General features: G+C 35.9%; 1 protein-coding gene across 2 annotated transcripts in view; it reads left to right on the top strand.

Annotated features, from left to right (window-relative positions):
* The window catches only part of dlgap2a (discs, large (Drosophila) homolog-associated protein 2a), a 404,450-nt gene that overhangs the window by 361,952 nt on the left and 16,923 nt on the right, over window positions 1-25,575 (top strand). For both annotated transcript variants that reach the window (XM_069197514.1, XM_069197517.1), the window contains 3 exons: window positions 8,458-8,517; window positions 19,404-19,756; window positions 24,463-24,548. In XM_069197514.1, coding sequence (XP_069053615.1) covers window positions 8,458-8,517; window positions 19,404-19,756; window positions 24,463-24,548 — 499 coding nt within the window. The remainder of the gene's footprint in view (window positions 1-8,457; window positions 8,518-19,403; window positions 19,757-24,462; window positions 24,549-25,575) is intronic.

Here is a 25,575-nt window from a genome sequence, read left to right as displayed (position 1 = left end):
TGGCTCACCTACAGTACAACCCTGAAGTGGATTTAGAACTTAGGAAATGGATAGAGAGATGGAAAGGCTCTGTAGCAGTTACTAACAATCCATGCAGCCTACAGTAATTAACATTTTTTGCATTATAAATGTACTGTACAGTTCTCTAGAAGGACAGTGGAAGAATCAGAAATGTTTTAAAAACATGTTTTTAAAACAAAAGAATTGAGAAGTATCTAGTTTTGACACAATCTTTTCTGGTAGATGGGGTACTCATCTAGAAAAGTGACAACCATCTTATTTGACATGAATTACAACATTTAACTGTAATTTAACAACCATCCACTTTCACTGAATGTAATTTCAGAATAATAATTTTATTGATTTACTGATGGCTGTATACTAAATATTTATGTAAAAGAGCTTCACACTCCAGAATGTCTGTCATGCTGAATGATAAATACGTTTTAAAACATTATTTTCACTTTTTATGGAAAATGTTCATTTTTTTACTGTACAGTTTTAAATACAGTACTAAAAAAAATGCAAGCTGCATTCAGGGACATCACCACTGTATGTTTATATGTATACAACTCAAAACATTTTTTTTTGTTCTTCTTTAACAGAAAAGGGACAGAAAAGTTTATTTTCAACATTATTTTGAAAAATTAAAAAAAAACTTTCTGCTCTGTAGAGCTATGGTTAGCTACTGTACAAGTTAGTCTGCTACACTAGGAGATTCAAATTGTTTAAAGCATGCTTTATGTTAGGCTTTGCAATTTTCTCAGATACATCATACATGCATAGCATTTTCCATCACATTCTGTAGCCCTTCTTTCAACTCCTATTGAAATTCCAATTAGTATTTATGAATTACTTGCAAATGTACAAAACGTTTATACACATGCTTAGTATAATATCAGAATTAAATGAACACTCCTAAATCACAGTATTAGCAATATGTATTAATTGCAAACAAAATAACTATTACATTTTGAAATCCAGTACTTGATAATGGGTTTCTATTGAAAAGGATTTAATAGTACAATATTTGTTATTTCATCCTTCTGCAGACTTGTTCCCTGAAGTGATAAAGCACAGAACTGAGATATTGTCAAATGTCTACCTAGTCTAAAAGTTGATCAAAGTTTTCAGTCATACCATGATCATGATTGCTTTAATAGAACAGAGGCCAGATCATCTGTTTGACATTTGGATAGTTTTTGTGTTTCAAGGTGAAAATGTTTCAGAATAAAATAAAATATTCACCCCAAACATATCCTATAGAGTTAATCATCAAATACTGTTACAGTATGTCCATCTTAATGTCACAGACACTTAAAAAGGTGCTCATGCTTGGTTCTTATCATTATGTTCCATAATGTTCCATTATGATATCAGCTATGAAATGCATAATTATATCAATAGCTGCAGTTAACTGTTTAAAACTGTTTATTCTGAGTTATGGGGTATTATTGTACAGTATTATAGCAGGGAACCGAATGCATTTATTGAAAATGCATTTATTTGCAAAATACATTTTTATTTTCCAATGTAATTAAAAGATAGCCAATATATTGCTGTTGGTGAATATTTTCAGATAAAAAGAGACTTAAATATTTGAAGGAAATATGATTCATTCAGGTTTTTTCTTCAGGATACCTTGTTCCACTTTCAAATGCTGATCAGGTATATTAAGTTGTTTTACTCTAGCATTCATAATATTCATTCATTCATTATATTAACTTCATTTATTTTATACTAGAGGCACAGCGCCGGGACATTGGTTTCAGTTCTCAGGCTGCTACTGTATCTGTGTGGAGCTTGTATGTTCTCCCCGTGTTCATGTGGGTTTTCTCCAGGTGCTCTAGTTTCTTCTCAAAGTCCAAAAACATACTGTACCGCCAGGTCAATTGGCTTTGGGAAAAACTGGCTCTTGTGTGAGCATGTGTGTGTCTGTGCCCTGTAAACAAAAACAAAAACAAAACTGAGAAGTATCTGGTTTTGACACAACCTTTTGCGGTAGAAGTGTTTCTCATCTAAAAACAGTGACAACCATCTTATTTGACATGAATTACAACATTACTGTATTTTAACAGCATCGACAAAAGCAATGATTTTTTGCTGTAAATTCACCTGTAACTAATACCCAAGAAATAAATTTTGCTGACCCTATGAATCACCCACTTTCATTAAATGTAACTAATTTTACTGATTTACTGAAGGCTTACTCAGGCTGCTATCTGTGTGGAGTTTGTATGTTGTCCTTGTGTTCATGTGAGTTTTCTCTGGGTTTCCTCCCAAAGTCCAAAGACATACTGCCAGGACAGTTAGCCTTTGGGAAAATTGGCCCTGTGATGATTGTGCCCTGTGATGATCTGGTGTCCTGTCTAGGGTGTACCCTGCCTCACACCCTTTGCTTGCCAGGATAACCTCCAGCTCCCCCTCGACCCTGAAATGAGTGTAGACATCAGAAAATGGGAGGTGTGACCTTCCTCACATATCAAATTGCACATCTTACAAGACCGAACCTTAAAGAGTTTAACCGACTTAGTGTATGTCTTGCGGTAGTTACTGTATGTCTTAGCTTTAATGGACAATTCTGTTGCTAATTATATACATGTCATGTACCACACAAATTTGCTTTGTGATAACCTTAACTTAACTGTGCCTTTGAAATATTAAAATTAGAACAATTTGCATTGTCAGATGTGGGCTATTATGTGTTACATCTATAGACAATCGATTGTATTATTTTTATACTTGAGATATTTTCCAAATGCTGTGCTATCTTCACTCATCTTTAAATCTAGTTAAGGTGTGAACCATTTTTGCTCTGTCAGTGTCCCCTTAAATTTGTGGAATGAAATCCCATAACAAATTCATTCCATGTGCTCTCACTGTTCATAAAAGATTTGAGTTTTGAATCACTAAAATAACAATTTTATAATTGTCTGATTTCGTACCACACTGTGTTCATGGATTTTCTGTTTAAAACTATCCTGTATGTTTTAAGACTCTTCATTTCATATTTGGCTAGTTTTGCCATCCCTAAATTATTTGCCTTGTAGAAGTTCCATATTCAAATACCTGGTCTCTTGGAAGAAGTCATTCAGTTCAGACAAGGCACACGTACTAACACAAATAAAAAGTCTCAGCTCAAAAAGGATAATATAACGTACCTTGTGTTAGGGCACAGGAGTGGAAGAGAGAGAATTAATAAATAAATAGAGTGCATGTGCATGCAAGAGAATTTGGATACGCATGTGCATACTTGTGTGTTTGTATGCATTTGTGTCTTCAGTCCTGTGTTTAAAACCTAATTAACACTATCTTCTCTGCTGTTTAACAAAACAACTGTAATATTCACTATGTCGTAAGTGCAGCATACATACTATATCTAATGACAAACTTATTATTAGGCTTATTAGTGTTTTCGTCTTTGGGTTCAATTCTGGACCTGGGATATCTGTGTGGAGTGTGTATGGTCTCCCTGTGGTTGTAGTTGTTTCCCCTGGGTGCTCTGGTTTCCCCTTCATGATCCAAAGCCACCCTGGTTGATCAAATGCTTTTGTAAAAATTGGCCCTGGTGGGAGTGTGTGTGTCTGTGTCTGTGTGAGCTCTGCAATGGACTGGCGTCCTGTCCAGGCTGTGGCCTTGCGCCTGTTGCTTGCTGAGATAGGCTCCCCCATAACCCTGAATTGGATGAAGAGTTTAGAAAATAGATGCTTGAATTGCTTGGATATGTACAGTACATTTACACCTTACCATCAAAACACCACTTTTCAATAATATATATTTGCAAACAAAAGTGGGCCTTATACTGTACAGAGAATGGATGGACCTGTTAAAGAAAATCCTATACTGAATGTTTACGAATAACATTCTGAAGCTCTTTCTCTTTTTAAGCAGCTATAATGAATCATGACACATAATTGGTAATATAACTAGTAATATAACTTAAGAAATTTGACTTGTTATTCCATAGTTTTTATATTTGTTTGTTTTTTCTTTATTTATGGAGTCATACAAACTTGCAATGGATTGGTCACACATGTCTTAATTTGTTTATGAAGAGACAGATGGATTTTTATGGCCAAAAATGGACAAGCAGACCTCAGTTATGATGGGTTACAAATTAAATTTAATAGCAGGGATTCTGATTTTTGCTTTTTACCCAATTTCACCTCCACCATACCCTAATTGTTTAGTTAAACACAGGTTAAAAATGAAAACCACATGAGATATTTGTGTTTCAGATTCAGTGCTGTACAGAAATGTCGGTGTAGCCGACACAAAATAGTGTACGTTGATTAGATAAAAGGTTTCTCTTGAATATTAACTCTTGATCTGTAGTTTGAAAAGAAACTAATTTATCCTGGTGTGCTATTTCCAACTGCCACTGTACAGTGTACAGCCAAGGCACAGAGCAGCTTTGTTTTATTTGCAAAAAAAGGAAAACAGATACTCTGTAAAAAGCAGGTATAATGAAAAAATATTGTTATTCCGATAGGTATCATTTTAAGTTTAGAGCCATAGGGCTTTAAACATATTTTATCTCTCTTCCCAGCCGTTGGTTTTATAAGCTGTGGGGTATACAATTTCAGTCCTGACAGCCACAATGTCTTTTTGTTTTCATTTCTCCTGAACACTAAACTATTTAATTAATCTAATAATTGGATTAACTGAATGAGCCTAATCTTTTATTCCTGTTGTTGTGATGCTGGGGATTTACCGAGACCTACTGTATAATGCTTGCTGGAATGCAGTGTTTTAGTGTCCCAGCCAATCTCATCGCTGCCAAAAACCAGTGAGAGTATTTTGATAGGAGATTCAATCAGTGGCTTAAACAGGCCATAATAAAGTTACATTTTGCTTTTTACTACTCCCACTTTAGCAATTAATATCTGATCCTCCACCACAAAAAAAAAGAAGGGTTGATGTTAACAAATTAATTTCATTTTAAACTTAAAACACAATTTCTACCTGAATGTTACTTCTTTATTGACCATTTTTTCATCGAATAGTTCTACATGATTAAAGACATACTGTATACCAAGATGTTGGAAAGAAAAAATCAGAATCTCTAATTGTAAGGATGTTAAACCAGTTTTCAGTTATCTGTGAATGCATGCATCCTTCTATGACAATTGTGGTTTTATTACACTGCTAAATGTACAATATGTCTCCAGTAAAATTCATTTGTTTCTGTAACTGAAGTCTCCTCACCATTGAGGTCACACATCAGCTTTGTAAAAAAAATGTTAAACACATAATTAGCCTCAGAAGATCATTATCTGTCATATTTGTAACAAATAGATTAACCTTTTCATAATAATAGTGTTGTAACAAATCATGTCAAGTTTGGGGAAGCATACACTATTTGCAATATGTTGGGTTAAATGTGGCCTATGTGCCAATGTACAGTAACTGTTTAAATGCTGCTTATGTACTGTACAGTATATCCATAGTCTTTCATAGATACTGTGGGAATATATTCATCAGACCAGTATCTGAAAGAACTACCGTTGTTTCCAAATACAATTACATTTACAAATCTGACCTGGAGTTTCAAAACTGATATGATTTGGACCAACCTGTTAAACCTCAATTACCATGCTTGTCTTTTAATTTTGTGCTTCTGTGTCCCACTGTGTTTCAAAAAGTTTTAAAATTCCTTTTCTGTATTACTGTATAAATCCAGAACACCATTTTTTCATCTGTCAAGATATGCAGTGCAAAGGAATAGAAGAATTAAAATCCATTGCAATTAGTGTAGTTTCATATTTCACAAGGATGAAGTAATATGAGGAAAAACAAAAAGTCATCCTGGTCAACATTACAATTTGTTCATTGTCTTTCTTCACAGAAAGGCCCCACTACTGCATCTTTTCATATCATTTTAAGCAACATTTAGGAAATGAAGTCTCCAGCAGCTTTCGCTCAGCTGCACATCACAGCTCATATAAGCCAGTTCAGATGGGTTAACAGTAACAGTTTACACCGTAAAACTAAGAGCCTCTCCTTCTCGGGGTGATAGTCGGGATGGAACAATGTCTTTCAAAGCAATGACACACTTCGAAAAACAATGGTGGAGGTGTCATTAAACCGTCGAGTTATGGCCATGATGTGACAGCTGAGAAACAGAGAGAATTGGAATTAAAGAGCCCATTGTACAACAAAAGCACACTCCATGAAAGATGACGGCAACACTAAAGGCTTAATAATATTTTCTTGACAGTGCCCTTCTAGAAAAAAATGGCCCAAACTTCAATCTGGTGCGAAGATAAGATATTGTTCACCTACTGCAAAGACAGCCTCAGTAATTCCAGCTGATTTTGTGTTATGGTCGTTGTGAAGGAAATTTACATTTTACTGCAGTTTAACGTTGAAGAGAAAAAAAACCAGACCAAAGCCAACATGAGAATGGCATTTCGATAACTCTTTATGGTAGCGATTGAGTCATCTTGTCTCTCTCCATAAAGTGTTCTCCGAAACGACATCTGAACCATCTGTCAATGTCAAGTTTGCTCTGTCTTTTTTCATGCAGTATGCTGCTATGTTTTACATTTAAAATTTTAAAAACGAGAATTTAAAAGAGCCATTACCAATGTAAATAGCTTCAAATACATTTTTCAGTCATGCTTCTTATTATTCATTTTTCATACATTTAGGAATTATTGACATTCAAACCATTCTGGGTGTCTGTTCCACGTCTTTAATGTTAACCCGAATTAAGTCGTTTCTGTTTGTCTTTTCCTCTGTCCGATTTAGCCTTCTTTGTTTAAATTGCAAGAAACTTTGTTTTCTCTCTCCTTGCCTTTTCTTCCTTTCTCTTCCTTTGGTTTCCTTTCCCTGCCTTTAGTATCCTCTTATCTCTTTCCTGTTTCCCTTAACCTCTTTGTATTGTCTACACCTTTTCTTAGATTTGTTGATTAGCTTCATTTTTTTCTTTTTTTCTGACTGTTTTATCCAGTATCTTCCATTCTTTTACTTCACAGAAAGCGCATCTTTGGGAAAATGAGTAGCATCGGCCTCCATTGAGCGTGCATAAACAATGGAGCATTACCTTGGTCAGCTAGACTCTTCAGGAGCATTTAACAGCTGGCCAAGAGATGGAGAGACAGGGCCCCAGTTACCCCATTAGCGGCAAAGTGAAGCGAAGACAGCACTCAAAAGTTTTTTTTTTCCTAAACGTTTTTCTAATTTTATTGTTACTTTGTTATTTATTGAGCTTTAAAACACATTTGTCATTCCATTTATATATTATTAACAAAAGAAACACCAGTCTGCTGCTAATCCGTCATTATAAGATTTCATTTGATTTCTTGCATAAAGCCGGTCTTCTTAAATGATACCTAAAGGCCTAAAGCTCTTTTTCTTAAAACTATAAATTATTTTACAGAGTCAGGCATGCCACACAAGTATCTAATACTTTGTCTCTAAGCATGCTCTCATTTTTGGTACAATAATGCTCTCAACACTGACAAAAGGGATACCCAGTAAGTGAAAATGAAAGATTTGAGTAAAAAGCCTGCTACAGTACATATCTGTCCATTAGCCAGCTTTTACAAATTAGCATCATATATCTATCTTTTTAGATATACAGTACATATCAAACTATACGGTGTGCATACTGTATGTAAATTGTGACTTTATATGTAAATTTACATTGCTCCTAGAAGAGCTGAACTGCGGCTACAAATGCCCAAAATATAATGAAATCAGTTTAAATTTTGCTTTTGTGTGAAATAAAAAACATGCAACTTTGAGAAATTACTCATCCTTATCACACAGTTATCAATTTTAGTTAAATGATTACAGTATTAGCTTTGGGTATCAAGAGATTATCTTCTTGGTCTCAGTTTATATGCATGAAAGAATTGTTTTTATGGAATGCTGTCCTATTTCAACTTTCCACCTCACTATGTAATGTATAAAATACATACAGTATATATACTGTGTTTAGCTCATGTTTAACAAATATATGAAACCCTACATGACAGGATAAGCTTGCATGAACAATTCTGATTTTCCATTTCTTTTCATTAAAGTGCTATTTACAGTAAAAATCAAAATGTATTTAACAAAGCATTTTTTTTCTTTTCGTGTTAGCTAGATGCCTAGGTTGTTATTTTTCTTTGCCATCTTTGAAGAAGTATCAACCGTGTTCTAACTTTCCCATATTTTCACATTTTTTGTTGTTGACATAATGACAGAGCTGTAAACACAGGGATTGGGGGGGGGCAAAACTTTTCAATTACCAAAATCTCGAATGCAAACATCACACTGAAACAGCCAGACTTCTAAAAACTTACCACAAACAGCAGAGGATAAATATTTAAATGTCATTTGAAGCTATTTACACTTTTATAGAGTTGATAAGTATATTTGTGCATTTGGGGGGTGTCTGGGTAATACTGTAAGTCATGATTCTTCGAACTGCTAATTGACAATAGATATTACCCACTTTTTCAGGAATCCAGTTCCGACTTCCCTCTGCCTGTAATCTGGATCGGACGCCTCAGCAGCCTGCAGGTACTTCCAGCATATGCTCTCTGTCAGCCTTGATACTTTCATGGAATCATGCAATGCCATGTTAAGATATTCCTTTGCTTTGTGTATGTGTCTTTCTCCCTTTGTTTATACAGTATGTGTGTCTTTATGTGCTGCTAGAGGGATCAAAGTTCACAGCAGACATAAAAAGGACAAATACTGGTAATTCCTATAGTGTACAATGAAAGGGCTGTATATCATAACGTAATTGATAGTAGGGTGGTGCGGTGACTAAGGATCTGTGCGTGTGGCTGGAAGGTTGCCGGTTTGTATCCTGCAGCCGGCAGAGGAATCCTACTCCGTTGGGCCCCTGAGCAAGGCCCTTAACCCCAACTGCTCCAGGGGTGCTGTACAATGGCTGATCCTGCGCTCTGACCCCAAGCCTCTCTCCCTGTCTAGGTGTCTCATAGAGAGCAAGTTGGGATATGCGAAGAAGACAAATTCCTAATACAAGAAATTGTATATGGACAATAAATTTATCTTATCTTATCAAATTGGGTGTGGATCTCGGTGAAATAAGCAGAAGTGCTCACGCTTTATTTTGTCTCTTAAATTCTAGAACCTCATCTAATAAACTTCCTTGAGAAATATATTTCTTGAAATGATTGATTCTATTTCAGTAAGGTCATTCATTACAAAAGCTTATGATGTTACAGTAAGTCATGTTTGCCAGTTATCAAGTGAGTTGAGAGGCGGGTACTATTCAGATCAGACTGATCTTTCCTAGTGCTGAAGGGAAAGCCAATTAATAATAAACACTGTATGAAGAACATTTAGGACCTGGGTACAGATGCTGCTGCCTCTGTACACCACCTTGCCTCTTGTGAAGATATTTGTTACTTCTAACTCTTAGACTTAGACCCACAGCTGTGTCACTTCTTTCTATGTGACATATCATTCAACAAACAGTTTAGGAGAGAAAAAACATGTCCTTTGTATCATAAAAAGGGGGTGTCGTGTAGCACGGGATCTCAGCAGCTAGGCGATTACAGAAAGTACCCTGGTACCCTATAGTATAGTACCCTATAATTCATCATCCATGGAATATGCATCCCACCTTATCTCAATAAGCTGATAAATTTGATAAGGAAGGTGACTCCATTGCTAAAAATCCTCATATAATTGTACATTTGCTGTTATTGAAGTTTTCTGAAGTGGAATAGAATTCTTAAACTCAAGCTCTTAAATGAAAAAAAAAACACCTGGTGCAGCTAGGTTTTAATGACTAGTTCCTGAAGGGACCCCACTGCTTTCAATTAACTCTTTTGCAATTTCACTGCACCTCACGATTTCTCCTTGAGCAGCTCTGTAACAAGTCTATTGATTTGTCACGAGCAAACAGTTCTCTTGCAGGTACTGTAGATTAGGAACAGCCTGCGAATTGACAATGTATCCCCTGTGAGAGAGAAGAGTAAATAGAAACGCATGACTTCTGTTTAAGTAAAAACTGTGCTGCTATCTGCCTGCCTGACTTTAAATGTTTTCAGTATTGCCTGCTTGGACAACAGAGGTACTGTATTTAACATAGTGAGCAGAGCTAATTTTAGCTGGGGTGATTCATACAATCCATCTGGCGAACAATGCTGACTGTTGAGTCATTCGTTTTAAAGCTTTTCTGTACATAAGTTCAGGGTAGTAAATGTTCTATCCTAGCTAAGGTATCGCAAGCTAGTGATTGTGAATTCTTTGTACAAATTGTAGGATGTTCCCTGTGTTGCTCACCTCTTTTCTTAATGTACCTATATAAGAGAGGAACATACAGTACTACAGAAATAACACCTTTTTTCCTGCAGGAACAGATATACAGTTCCGGATTTTCCAGTGGGCACTGCAAGCACAGTGCCTGGGGCCTACGAAATTGTTAGGGCCAACGAAGGAGGGAAACACTAATGACTAACGAAAAACGAGCTAAAACAACATGCCTGTGATCGACTCTAGGTGCTCCAAATCCATAATCATACGCTGTCTAGCGGCTGTTCTAGAAACTAGAAGTATCAGAGCGATGGTCGCTCGACTCACTCCATCAATCACGTGGTTTAGCATTAGAATAGTGTAGTGCTGCACCTCCCCTTAGCTATGTGCCCACAAGGCAGGCTGGGGGCAGTTGCCAGGACTTTCATTTTTTTCCCTAGTCATGAGTGATGTCCAATATAACACCTGTTTTCTTTCACCATTACACTATATATTCACACCCAAATAAAAGCGAAGTTGAATCAGAAAGAGCTTTGTAATCACAGCCTGTAGAATATTTTAGCGAGTTACCTGCCAGGCAGGGTGCAATAAAACAAATGTCATCTGAAGTTTCTGAAGTAAAAACTTATCGAGATTAAACCTAAGGTCACCGAGACTCATGTTGTTGTTGGTAAATGAACTCCTATTAAGTCCCGGGTAAACTTCAGATTTAAAGGTGCTCGATTTAGAGACAGGGCTAAGGGTTGGATCCAAACAGGTTACTGCTTACAGCTGTGCTGCCAACAAGAGCTGCTTTGGAGCAGCTTAAATCTAAAAATACACACTGCTTCCTTCGAATTTCTAGATGATATTTTGATGGCAGGAGGCTGGTTATCCTCTCTAAAAGATATATATAGTTTTTATTTTTTCTTATTTTTATGCATCTTCTCTGTGTCCATTTTACAGAGCGGAAAATAGAAATGTGAACTACTGCTTTTGACAAGTACAACAACGCCTGCTAGAAGGTTCAGAATTCGCATGGTGAAAAGCACGTCAGGGAAATGTGCACTGTTGCAGTGCATGCTGCTGTATGGATACAGGTCAATGATACTTTCGTTCATTAGAATCAAGAATTGATAACACTGTCAGACAGGTTGTACTTAATTTGCTGACGCAGGCTTTGCTTTGTTATTTTTGAGATAGAAAGTTCTTCATCAGGGTGTGCAACGTTCAAAATTAAATTTATATCAGAAACGTGTGTATCACCTGCATGTATTGCAATACGGATCAATGCATGTGTTGTTACTTCAGTTAAAATATGCACACTTTGTTAGGCAAATGCTTTAGAAAATATATTTGAAAGCATCACCATTACATTTTTAAAGAAATAACACTCAAACCTATATAAAGCAGGATAGCATAGTCTATAGACTCATAACTGGTGGATTCAAGCCTTCTCTGCAAACACTGCTATTGTATCAGGATTGAAGTACTTCACCGTGATTATACCAATTTACCTAGCTGTGTTAATTGTGGACCAACACTTTGCTGGGGATAGGCTCTATGATTTACTCATCCAGGGGACAGTCGTGTGCTCTCTGTTCACTTAACATCCTGGAAACCAGCACGATGAACAATAAGAACCTGTGGCTTAAATGTGGAAATTAACTACCAATATATAATTTACAGCTAATAAAGTAGACAAAGTTTGGATGGCTTCTGTCTGCTTATACTGTTATGCACTATTTTGGTCTGTTACGTGGCAATTTTATGTGTTAGCTCTATAAAACATAGTCATATTAGGAATACATTACAACCTGTTGAATTCATATATTAATTATAATGCAATCGTATGTGGTGAAATCAGGCACATGTGTAAAGGAAGAAGTTATTAGAATGGGGGATTTTAATTTTCTGAACACAGACTGGGAAAAACCTATCATGGATACCAGCAGATGAAAATGAACTGTTAGACAGCGCTAACATTTTTTTGGCTTACTCAACTTATCAGAGTACCTACTACAGGTATATGAAATCACCTTATTGATCTAGTGTTTCCAAACAATGAAGATAAATGGAACAAAACAGACATCTGAGACCCCTGTAGGAACTGTTATCATAACAAGGAATGTAGGGAGAACCCAAAAGGCTATGAGAGAACCTGAGCTCTTAAAGGCTTTCTCAAAGCTGCTGACTAAGTCAGTCTAGTGGGCTTCTTCTGAAACAACAGAGAAATACCACTCAGAGGACACAAGTTAAAACTGCATGGAAGTGCTTTCAAAATTATAATACGAGACACTTTTTTGCACAAGAGTAGAGGGGTTCCAGTAGAAGCTATACAGTTTTGTTGTTAATGTTGATACCTTGACTTGATTTCTAGAATTGGATCCTCTGATAAATCAGCAACTAGCAACCAGATGGTCTCCTCTTGTTTATAATCTGCCTCACATTCTTATGTAGAATCTGGCACAGTGTGTAAGTTAGTTTACGAGTTTGCAGATACAAATTCAAAAAAGATTCAGAATTTAAAACTGGCAAGAAATATGGCCTGCAGTAAGACCGCTTTAAGAATACTATACTGTATATGACTTTGGTCACCACATTACAAAAATATAGTACAGTATATACTGTATACAGTAAATACTGTATGTGTTCTGGAATCTGTCCAGAGATTGACCAGGTGCACTCCTGCTTAGAATCTGACATAGTAAAAAAATATATTTTTAGAGTTTGACAGAGAAGACCTCAGGGGGTTTTCACAAAGACAAGGAGACAAGTGGGAACAAATGGAAAGGGCATTTAGAACTGAGGACAGGAGATTTTAGGAGCCTTTAGAGCTACTCCGCCAGTATGTCCAATGTGACATGATTGCTCCTTTCCAGAAACAGCAGAACTTATTTTTTTGGCTAACTTTATTTCATATTAATCAAAGTCTCCAAAAAACATGATCAAAATAACTCAAACATGATCACAATACTATTATACACACAAGCAGTTAATATTAAGTATTATAGTTAATCCATCACATTTAACTCTCAAATGCAAGGGACTGTTGTCAAGAGTTCCTTACTGGAAACATCATTTTTATTATTTCTACAAATTCATAAAGCTGAAATGCTACTTTTTACACTATAAAAATAGATTTTTGTGAATTATTTATTTCCTTAAAACAGGATCGAATTTCTGTGGAAAATGCATTTCGGAATGATTAAGGGAGAATATTGAAAAAAGTACAGTGAACAGTGAAACGTCAAAGTGTTCTGCACAATATTTAGATAAGATATTAATTTAACTTTTATTTATTTTTTAGATTAAATAGGCACAGATACAGTACCTGTGTAACTCTTTTACATTCAAGGCTTATTGGCTTATTGGCTTCATCCCGTCCCTCAACGGAAACAGTTTAGGTTTGATTGGCTACTCTGCATTGTGCCCAAAAAGGTTTAAACCTGAATTGTCCCCCAAAAGATAATTCCCACTATGACAGAATTGGTTATGGCACTGCAGAGAGCAGGCTCTGAGCTCATAGCTTTTCCTCATTATAGTACTTTTGCTAATAGTAGTTCCCAATGGAATGCACATCACTGGATACAGATCTTAAATAAAAATCAAAAGAATTTATCACGAGTAAGCCATTTTTATCTTAAAAGACTCTGGAGCGAGTCACCAACTTTTTCCCCCTGCCAAATTCAATACAATATTAGAGGTCTTTAACTTCATCTTAAATGTAAATATTTTAAATGTAGAAATAAAACATCCTTTTGGTCATAGAGTTATTATTCACATACTGTAGTGATTAAAGTAAATGACTGTTCAAAAACACCTACGTTCATTGCCAGTATATTCTTATATACACGGTCAAATGTTTGATCTTCAAGTGTTTTATGAATGCCCTTTTTGAGGTACAGAGACTCTTTTAAAGGGCATTGTCTCTTTGCACAGAGGCACTTGAAATTCAACATTATTATTACTACTTCGGGAAAACACAATTTTACCACCAAAACAAATGTGCATGTTGTTGCCTGGGAGACAGCATGGAATTCTTGATTGAAAACCCTGAAATACAATATGTTAAGACATTTATATGATATTTTTTAAATCTTTCTTACAAATATTCTATGCAGTGAGATCCCAGCGTCGTTTTATAGATCAGGTCAAACTTTTGGAAGTTACTAAGAGTAGTAAAATATTATTTGATCGAAAAATATCATATTTAAAATAAAAGGCCGATAGTTATTAAATTTTTTGATGAGGCTTCTTCATGTGTCAGAACACCCTATGAAAAAGATGTTTGTATCTTTACATTTTCTTAATTTCTGGTAGAATTCACAGTTTTAAGAAATTTATTTCCACAAGTGGAACACTGACAGCCCTCTCAGCAAATAATTAGCCAAATCAAAATGTGTTTAAAGGCTAGGTTGCAATTACTTTTAAATTTCAGATTTCTGACAAGGCAATTAATTAAATGTTATGTTAGTCTTTAATGTACTGTAGGTTTTGAGGAAAACTCTGCCTTATGGTTTGTCAAACTATGGTTTGTTGAAAACTGCAACCAGGATTCTGCAATTAGAATGGTGAAGGTTCACATGTGCGTTCATCGGATTCAGGACTGAAAGACTAACAATAATGCATGAGCAAATCACAGTGACTGTTTAGAGCAGGCTGTCAGAAATTAAGGTTCCTTTTTGGTCTCTGGAAAACACATACAGAAAAAGAAAAAAAGAGAATATCGCCTTTAACAATGTTACCTTATCAAATCCTGAGAGAGTATACTGTACATTAAATACTCATTGAAAAAATTAAAATTCTGTACAAAGTGGATACAAATATATACAAATTCACCTTATTGGTACCAGTATGTTTAATGTCATGCTAAACTTTGCCTTGGTTTACTGTAGGTTGTACAACAAAGTTCCCTTCTGGTCAGTCATTTACTGTAATTCTTCCTTAAACTCTTAATTGCTTCTGCAGTTTGTTAGGCCTCCTCCGTTCCTTCTGCCATCTCAGGGGGCATCACACACTCACCACCCACCTTAGAGATTTGGCCACCACTGAGCTTCATGACTCCAAGGAGAGCTACCCATTGGGCGAGATCCCTAGCTAAATTTAAACGCAGTCTTCTTTCAAGCAAGCTTCTGGGTTCGTTTAAAGAGATACTGTATGGATCCTTAAAAATACTGTATATGTTCTTGCTCTTTTGTTGGTGCGATGTTGATGGAAAGAAGTGCACTATCTATACGTCTTGTGAAATAGTACAGTTCCTCCTCTCAGATGTTTGTGACAGTCATACTTATTTTCAACAGTATTATTCATTAATACGTCAATGACATGTTTGTGCCAGCTGTTTTCTATAAAGTACATGCTGGTTCAACACAGACTAGAGCTATGTAGAAAGTACTGTATACTGTCTATCACTCTGGGCTCCATATACATGATTGAGAACTAGTAAAATAAAAAACATACAGTATTGCTCTTGTACTACAGAAATGTATATACACCCTCTCTTTCACTTTGTGGGAGAGCTTATCCCAGGCATAGACTACAATGGAGGCTGTTCTAAATCTAGAGAAATGCTGCTGGAACTGGTGACAGTTTTAACTACTGGGTAATGAGCAGCAGATGAGATTGACATATAAAGTTATTTCCAGCCAATTGTTAAATAAAATAATGCCACTGTATATAACTTAATTTGGCTGGCAATTGTACCCAAAGCATAATACATTTGTGTCTGTTTATACAACAGGAAATTGTACCGGATTAATCATAGTGACCTTGCCCACGAGCACACTTGAAGCACCTCAACCAAAACCTACCAGTTCTAATGGATCTAGTTGTCATTATCTTCTGCAGGATGTGATTAGTGGGGCAGTTAATCTGGACAGTCATTGGTCCTGGATCCTTTGCAAATTCCGGCCAAGCTGTGGTAGGCTGGCAATTAGAGTTCGCATCTGTTCCTTTCGATTAAGCAAAACTTAAGCCAACACATGGCAAAGGCCTTCAAAAATGCTCTTAAGAGTTGCCCTGTCCACAACCCATGGGTCCTAAGCACCCAATACGGATCCATTCAGTGCTATTACATGGTCAATCTGCAACCGGATTGTAAATCTGCAGGACTGGAAACTGAAATTGAAGTTAATATATTTGATGAATCAACACTTGCTCATAAACTTCAGTGTTAGACAAATGAAAAATATGACCCATTTTGCTTCAAACACCAGAACAAAAGGTCAACTTCAGTCGCCTTCCACTAGATCCATTAAAATCCTACAGTTAAAGGTCAAACAAACAGCATAGCATCTGAACAGGTTCATAATTTGTGCTTTAGACTATCTGAAATATCTGAAAGAGTTGGTGCTCATAATTCATTCGTGTGATTGTGCAGTTCGGTACTGTGGTTTATATTTATATTTATAAATACTGTACTTAAGTATGTGCAGATATAATTGCTGTTAAAGCTCTCTCACTTTTCACTCATAGATGACAGCATGGTGAATGATGGTGTAAAATTATATCGTCTCTAGAGCTGTAATTTTACTATATAGATAAGAATTTCTTTGAAAATAAATATTGCACAGAGAAATAAAGTAAAATATTAGAGTAGGCTAGGGTACAAAATATATTGGAAATAAAACAAAGTTACAGGAACACAGTGGAAACCTCTGCCATTATCTACAGCCACATGTAGTATATTTGAGTTTTTTACACCGATGTGTTTTAGACTTTGACTTTCTTATTTGGTATTTTATAGGTTTTGAATTTTTTTAAATCTGATCGAAAACTGTAGCATGCACTGATAAAAGCATGATATTTCTCTTCCTTGCCATCTGGTACATATTGAACAGTACCATAGCTCACCTAAATTTGAATATTCTTCTATAGGGTTCAAACCAATCTGTGGTGTGATACTACTTTAAGAGGTGTCTCTGTTTTTCTTTGAGTCAACTGCATCTTGTTTTCCACAGTTACAATCATTTACAGTATACAATATTTTGAAGTTAGGAATCGATATCTCTGCCTCTTGTTTAGGGCAAAATGTTCAAAATGTTAGTAACTAATTTTTCCAAAGCTTTTTGATTTTTTTTATTTCCATTATAAACATTATGAAACATTTAAGTAATCAATCACAATATATTATACTGCATAAACATTATATACAATGCACACACTGTATATTCACTGCAAAATGCAAAAATATTTAGACCTTTCCTATGGTGTCTTATTTTGTGATATTACAAAATGATACCAACACATCTTAAACTTAATGTTTTGATTTATTTTAGCAAAAATCCCGAATGCTCAGATTAAAGACTTCAAAGGTTAAAATAAATTAGAGAAAATGTCAACAAAAACTAAATGTGTTGATTGCAGAAGTACTGTATTTAGACATGCAAACTCAATAGTTGGTGGTAGCACATTGTCAGTAATTACAGTCACAGTGCAGTTTGTGCTCATTCTTCTTTGTAGATTTGCTCAAGCTTTCACAGGTTGCTTAGGGATCACTTATGGGCCACAGGTTTCTAGTTTTTCCACAGATTCTTAATAGGAATAAAGTCAGGACTTTGACTAGGCCACACATTCACTTTCTTATTCTTAAGCTTCCTCAGGGTAGCTTTGACCTTGTGCTTTAGGTATTTATCCTGCTGGAAGGTACATTTTCCCCAGTTTTAGGTCTGAAGCAAGATTTCCTCTTTCCAGTACTTTGCTCTATCTGTATTTTCCATCAGTCCAGACAAGCTTCCCAGTCCCTGCTGATAAGAAGCGGAACAATAATATACTGTTAACACTGCAATGCTTGATAGTAGTGAAGGTGGTGTCTGAGTGATGCACTATGTTGCTTTAAGATCAGATTGAATATTTTGGATTTAGACCAAAAAGATCAATTTTTTTCTCTGAGTATCATTTACAGTAGGTACATTGTTGCAAACCAACTGCAGGATTTGAGGTATTGTCTTTCAGTTCCTCCTTTGTGGAGAGATGGAGATGTTGACCCATGGATATTTTCTCCCATCTCGGCCACTGAACTCTTTCAAAGTTGCTGTTGGCCTCACAGTGCTCACCCAAGCCAGCTTGCCCAGCCACTCAGTTTGGAGCCTGATTTGGATAGTGTCTGTGTCTGGGTGCCTTCCATTTCTCAATGGGTCTTTGATATGGTCTTCAGGGTCTTTCAAGAGTCTTATGTACAGTATATTCTCCTCATCGAAGTTGTATTGAACCAATTCAAAAGTTGAAACTTTGCTTGATATTCACTACCTGTCTGAAGGGTGATGTAGAAATAGGTGTATCATGAGAAACAATATTATTACACAAAGACAGAGGCCATTTTTGTGGCTCCTTAAGGTAGTTTTGTGCACCTCAATTAATTTTGGTTTGCCTCAGCAAAAGGTTTGAATACTTATGCAGTCATGATAGTCCCATATTATATATTATATAATTATATAATATAATATATTATATAATAGTGTCCTTCTTGCATGATTCATTTGTCAATTATACTAGATGATAAAATCACGTATAATGTCTTATACAAATAAGTATATTTGTATATGAAAACATATATAAATAAGTCAGCAGCAAATCGTCATTTTGAACTATTGTGTATAGAGACATTATGTCAGAAACTATTAATATTAGACAAAATGAATCTGATTAAGACCTCTTTATTTCTAGAACTGAATGAGTCAGTCTCTCCCAGAAAGTCATCCATTTTTCCCATTTAACATTCTCGCTTTTAACTTGCTGTTGTTATCCCTTGTTAATCCTGATGACTAAATATGTATTTTCCTTCTGAAATTCTTTAAAAAAAAGCGTATACAGTATACCATTATTATGATTAGTTTATCAGCTGCTAAAGATTAAGAATACTATCCCATTTACACTTTTCATTAATATATTTTTCATCAAAATACCCCAAAAATGTACAAATATTCACAATATTCAAACAACTTGTATTTATTCATCTTATAGTTCAGAGATAAGACATTCATATTATTTTGCCACGAAAGTCAACGTTTTAAAGCATTATAAAAAACCTTTATTTACATCATGACTTCATAATGATATTACTTTGTTCAACTCCAACCAGCCATCATTCTCAAATACTGTAAGCACATATTCTTATTTACAGTGTCTGTTTGACATATATTTTGCTCACTGGGCGTTCTCACAGGTTTCTCAATTTGTGTTCTCTGGTCCCCCAGCTGTGACGTACACTCCCAGCTACAAAAAGACGCCTCCACCTGTCCCACCCAGGACAACTTCCAAGCCCCTCATCTCGGTTACGGCGCAAAGCAGCACCGAATCCACGCAAGACGCCTACCACGACAGCAGGCTCCCACGGGGAGGTCTGTGGCCCCAGGATGGCAGGGGACTGTACAACTCCACAGACAGCCTCGACAGCACCAAAGCCGTCACCCTCGCCATGGAAACAGCAGCTGGCAAGCGCCATGCGTCCACCGATAGCCACACATCTGTCATCACCTGCGACAAGGCCGTCCTGGTGTCCAAAGCAGAGGAATATCTGAAGAGCCGGCGGTCCTCCATAGGGATTCAGGTAACCTCTCATTAACATCTGTTTTGTGCTGGATCTATTTCTTTAAATAGCCTGGAATGAGCCATTCGGCATCGCTGGCTCCAGTAATCCCACACATAACCCATGGGTTCCCAGCATTAATTAGAATTCACCTCATGAAGACATGGCTCCACAGAACGTGCAGCAGAAAAGCTGCAGTATCTGCCAGCACAGCATGGATTAATGTGTCCATCACACACCAGCCTGCTTTCTTTAAATGCCTGCCGCAGTAGTAAATATGGTGAATTAGCACCCGCCTTTTCTGTATTATATCAGTTGCACACTATTATTACAAACACCATTATCTGTTAAGTCCTCTCTGCAGTTTATTTGCTGTCCACCTTTTTTCTCAGTCGTGAGAAAACAGTTGGACATGAGAACTATTTTCTCAGTCATCATACTAGCTATAGTGTTTGGATGCTTTGGGACTTTTTCCTACTAAGGTTTAACAGCAGATAATGGTTTTGTAAAGTTCTGTAAAGTCTCAATTACCCCTTAATTATTATGCATCAAAGTGGTAACAAGAATGAGTAAAAAATTGTATTTTTTAAATAAGGAAAAATCTGGAGCTCTTTACTGTACATCACATATACTGTATAACGTCTCTCCTTTTTTGGAGAATAACAGTCCAACTGATTATTTTTTTTGCAAATCCAGTAATCAATTAAAATGTATTTATGGACAATAGCATTTAAAGCTTCTGACATTCCAATTTTCTACTTTTGTCTTGTAAAATATACAATGGACTAAAAACACATCAAAATCAGTTAATGGGTGCAGGCTTGAGCTTGGGTCTATCTCCTCAAGACACAGTATGCACAAGCGCTGAAGGGGTAGTGTTGGGATCTGTCAGTCTGGGCTCCAGCAAAATGGAAATGAATTGATAAAATCCATCTGCTGCAAGATGGGGTTGGGATGTGCCTAGATTTTGGTGTTGACTGAGGGCAATTCGGTAAGAACCCTGTCAAAGGGCGCATTAGAAAAGATTGAAAACTGTCCACCCAGTGAACATCAATTCTGAGTAAGTCACTAAGCTCACCCTCAGTATCGTTTACAATACAAATATGTACATGTAAAAGTACTTCAGAAAACAATATACATATACAGTAGCAGTTATTTGTTTATATGGTAAGCTACTCTGTTAGATCCACATTGTTATAGTAAACATTACTTTGACAGCTTTTCTATAAGTGTTCTATAACGCTCAATGTTTTAATTGGATAAGTAAAATTCTGTTTTTTGCTCTTTACTTGCAATTGCATTTAGCAAAAATACACTAAAAAGTTTTTTTTTGTTTCATTTAGCTTGAAAGTTAAATAATAAAAATACTACATTTATTAAATCTGTAAATAATGATGTGTGGCCTAAAATGTGGAGGCTAAGTGACCTCAAGGTTTGCTTTTAATTCCTGTTATTCAAACATTGTATTATTATAGATGGTTAACCATCTTCTTTTCTATTTTATTTTTGCTCTATCATGATTATTATTACTTTTCACTATTTAAAACTGATTTTACTGTAAGTCCTGATGGAGATTTATCTTGTTTTCAAGTTTATACGCCCTGGAAGAAATTGTCAGTGCAGAGACAGATGAGACTTTGAAATAAAATTAATTAACGTTTTTATTACACATAAATCAGGAAAAGGAAAAAATAGACCTCAGTCCCCTTAAGACAGAGTAACATATCCTATTATTTTACATGCTCAAGTACCTCCTTGACTCCTGGAGACTCTTCATTTCTATATCTGTGTTTGAAAGACATTTCTTGTTGATGCACTGTACTGTAGCTTGGCTGATGTATTTTTAGGCAATTTGTTTAGGCAGAAAAGGAAAGCAGACATGAGGGTTTGTTAGGGTTGTTAGACATGCAGGTTAGGAGTCCAAATGGTCTGGCAAAACATGCCTTGACAGAACTGTGCCTTAGGTGTGGATACACATTTACTAGATGAATCAGAAGCTAAGTAAGGGTGGACTTGGTCAGTTTTAGAATTACAAGGAAGACCAAGCTGCAGGTGTAAGTGGTGTTAGTGGGCCAGTAGGTGGCGCTCTGCCTTCTAGCCCAGACTTTCAAAGGGAATGCCCCTTATGGTGACACCAGGGACACAGTACTATACAAGGTGCCACCCTTTAGTGGACACATAAAATAAAAGTTCTGACGACTTGGACATTACAGATCCAAAGGCGCTGTTCATAAGAGTAAGGGTCTTAACTGCAGTGTCCTAGTTAAACTGAACTTTGGGCTTTCACAGTCTGAGCTTCCCAAATATCCTCCTCAAATCAAATGTGAATAAAAATATCAGTGGGGCTGGTGCACATAATGACTGCTGTAGAGGTGGTACAGTATATGAAATGGGCCCACACCTATATAAAAAGCACTTTGGAATTGTTTGTGATGGAATTGCTGTATAAATCAAGAAATTAAATTGATTAATTTTAGTTTGTTGTCCCAACTGTACTGTTTATTTTGACGTTTGTAGAACATTATCAATGACTAGTATGGGTTATATTTCTAAATGATGAATACTATGAATGTTAAAAACAGCTGAGGTTCACAGTTTGCCCAGCTGCAATGGCAGACCTGTCTTTGTGAACAAACCAAGCATTTCATCATTGTTTACAGTATACACAGATACACCAAACAACTATGACAGCTAAAATTTGTCAGGTATCGGAGATAACCATTCATGTTTAAAGACCTGTTTACTCAGGAGGAGAATCTCTTGATTTAACATGTGAACCTTCACAGATTTTTACCTTAAGCTTCTCTGCTGTACTGCCACTTTAATTTTATGTACTGTAAGCAGTGTTTGTTTAAAGCTTTCAAAAGCAAAATAGAAAACTGCTGTCATGACATTGTAGATATTGACCCTGGCGTATTTTAAAATTAAAAGATATTGTAGTTAGCATGCTGCCTTTCAGTGCTGGGGCCCTGGGTTCAATTCCAGACCTGGTGTGCTATCTGTGGTGAGTCTATAGGGTCTCTTCTTGTTCATGTGGGTTTCCTCCCACAATCTAAAACTATACTGGTACAGTAGGTCAAATAACGACTGTATTTTCATCTAGGATTATTTTCATTTCTTTTAAAATTATATATAGTTTATTTCCATAAATGAAAGGAAGAAAAAAAATACGTTTTCGTTGGTGGAGCCTTGACACCCGACAAAGGCTCCACAGCCGAAACGTTGTGTTTTCTTTCTTTACTTTTCAGCATGGAATAAACCTATTAACCTAATAAAAAAACCTAATAAACCTAATAAAACGCAGCTACCCTCCTGAATTATTTCCATAAATGTTTGTCTAGGGATTTGAAAAAAAAAACAATAAGCAATCGGTGACAAAGAAACAAAGAAAACAATTGTTAATTGAGATTGAACTTTTTTTATATTTATTTAAAGTATTTTTTCCCTCCCATATTGTCATTATTCACTTCAGCTTCTTCAATGTAGGATGCTAAAGAAAATGTTTTGAAGATTCTCAGAATTATCACTGTACATTACAGTTTCTGAAAATATTCTCACTTTAAAAAGAGAGATTTTCTGTGTCATAATTGTTAGTAATTGGTGGGGAGTAATCAAGGGGACTACTGAGTATTTATTGCTCAGAGGAAACAGAGAGCCTCATAAAATGAGTCATGCATGGAATATTGCGTGAGGCATACAGATGTAACTGGCTCATAAAGCTCTTGTTTAGCACTGGTGGCAATTTGATTGGGATCACTGACTTTCAGGACAAACCCAGACCAAAATCCTGCAGTGCCCTCTTCACATCAAAATTGCTTTCAGCACTTGCCCAAGGAGTCTCTTGACCTCACAAAATAATTTTGTGAAAAAGCAACAAAAAACACCCAATCAGATTTTTGCCATCATAATCTAATAACAATATTCATAAAATAGTTTTTATTTTCTAACACGATGTAAGCAATAATGAATAATACTTACAAGGAATATTTCGAGTCTGGGTTTGTTATGCACCAAATTCTTAATGACACTAATTTTTCATTTAAGATTGATCTTTATGACTCAGTGCATTTCATCTTAATTAAATTAATTATTAAGACAGGGCACTGTACAGAACTTCAAATATACGCTGTCTGAAACTTAGGAATATCCAAACTCTGAACGTACATGTGAATAAAAATGCAAGAACAGTACAACAAACTATTCAAGCAATCAGCAAAACATTGCATTACCCAGGCTTGTGTTTGTGGTGCACTGAGTGATGCATGCTTACTACAAATTAACTGGGGAAGCATGAAGATGAGTAGCATTCAAAGTAATTTATGATTCTGACCATCTGTTTTGGAGGTGAAACACCTTAATGGAATTATAAGCTTTGTGCATATGCTTGCACATATATTATTTACAAGCACACATATATTATTTAGAAATGTTCTTGAAATACACTAAAAAAATTAAATTGTTATTATTATAATTGGTGGTAGTATGACATACATTATACTGCACTGTAAACCGTTCAGTATGGCCTACATTTCTTTTCATTTATCCTTTTCTGCAAAACCCTGAAACACAATCCTATCAGTTGTTGAACTATTTTGATTTTTTAACATTGCTGTTGTTCATCTTTCCGCTTGTTTGAAGTAATGCTGAATCTGGGATTTCAGAAAGAAAGGTCTTCGGGTCCTTTTCTCCCATCTACCAGTCTTTAATGTGGCTTTGTGTTGTATCAGGTGGAAACAGCAACTGATTCGGAATCTGAAAGCAGAGGCCTTCGGGAATATCATTCTGTCGGAGTGCAAGTGGAAGATGAGAAGCGGTAGGTCAAGTGCAGAATCAGTCATGTTCCCAGCGAATGACCTAATTGTTTTATTTAAACACAGTTTTGATAAAAGCCTGATTGTTCTTGGTGAATGTGTAGAAATCTGACTCTAGTGGGGTCATCATGCCTGATCTGGCTTGAGGGAAACAGACACTTGTTTTTGAACAGCCCAGAAAAGTTTTAGTGAGAAAAATGTGAGGAAAATTTGAAATGCACCAATTTCCAAAAAAATTTGCACACTTTTTCTTCTCACAGAGTTACATTAATTTCTGCTAGACAAGAATTACTATAATGAAATTAAAGAAAAGACAAACAGTGGCTACCAGTTCTGTTAGACGTGTTGCATTCAGTAGGTATACAAATATTGCAATACATCAGCTATATTAGCTGATATTTTCAAAACACTTTCTTTAGATATATATGCATAAGGTAGCATTTTCTTTACAATAAACTGAACAGTGTCCCCTGGGTTGTTTTCTTCGCTGACATATTTAAATTCCAAGAGGGTCACGCTTTCAAATTACACATCTCAGTGCCGGCATTTCTATTATGTTCCTGATTTATTTTAATTCAAAGTATGCTCAGTTTTATCAAACTGTTCAATAACAAGCAGGTGTAGTTCTCCTCAGTCTGATTACATGAACAGCTTGTAAATCCTAGTGCAAACAGATATATCACTGCATCCAAAAATAGAATAGAAGAGAGCACTCTGATAATTAAACCTTCTTGGATATCACCTGCAGGCTAGCACAGGGGTTCCCAGCCCTCGTCCTCGAGTCCCACACACCTGCAAGTTTTCATACAAGCTGTGCTTAATTGCTTAATTGAGCTATCAATTTATAATGATGAACAAACCCCATATTAAATGAATTAATTGATTTAACAAGTTGTTTGATTTGTATATTTATGTTTTTTTATTGTGGAAATGCGTTTATATGATAACATATATATAATATTTCTTCATGGATTGTAAATTGAAAGAAGAGGTTAGAAAATGGATGGATTTCATTGTAGAGGCATGTCA

The sequence above is a fragment of the Lepisosteus oculatus genome, chromosome 2, assembly GCF_040954835.1.
Source record: "Lepisosteus oculatus isolate fLepOcu1 chromosome 2, fLepOcu1.hap2, whole genome shotgun sequence".
Lineage (NCBI taxonomy): Eukaryota > Metazoa > Chordata > Actinopteri > Semionotiformes > Lepisosteidae > Lepisosteus > Lepisosteus oculatus.
The sequence above is the reverse complement of the archived record's forward strand: the minus strand, read 5'-3'. Positions and strand labels throughout refer to the sequence as shown.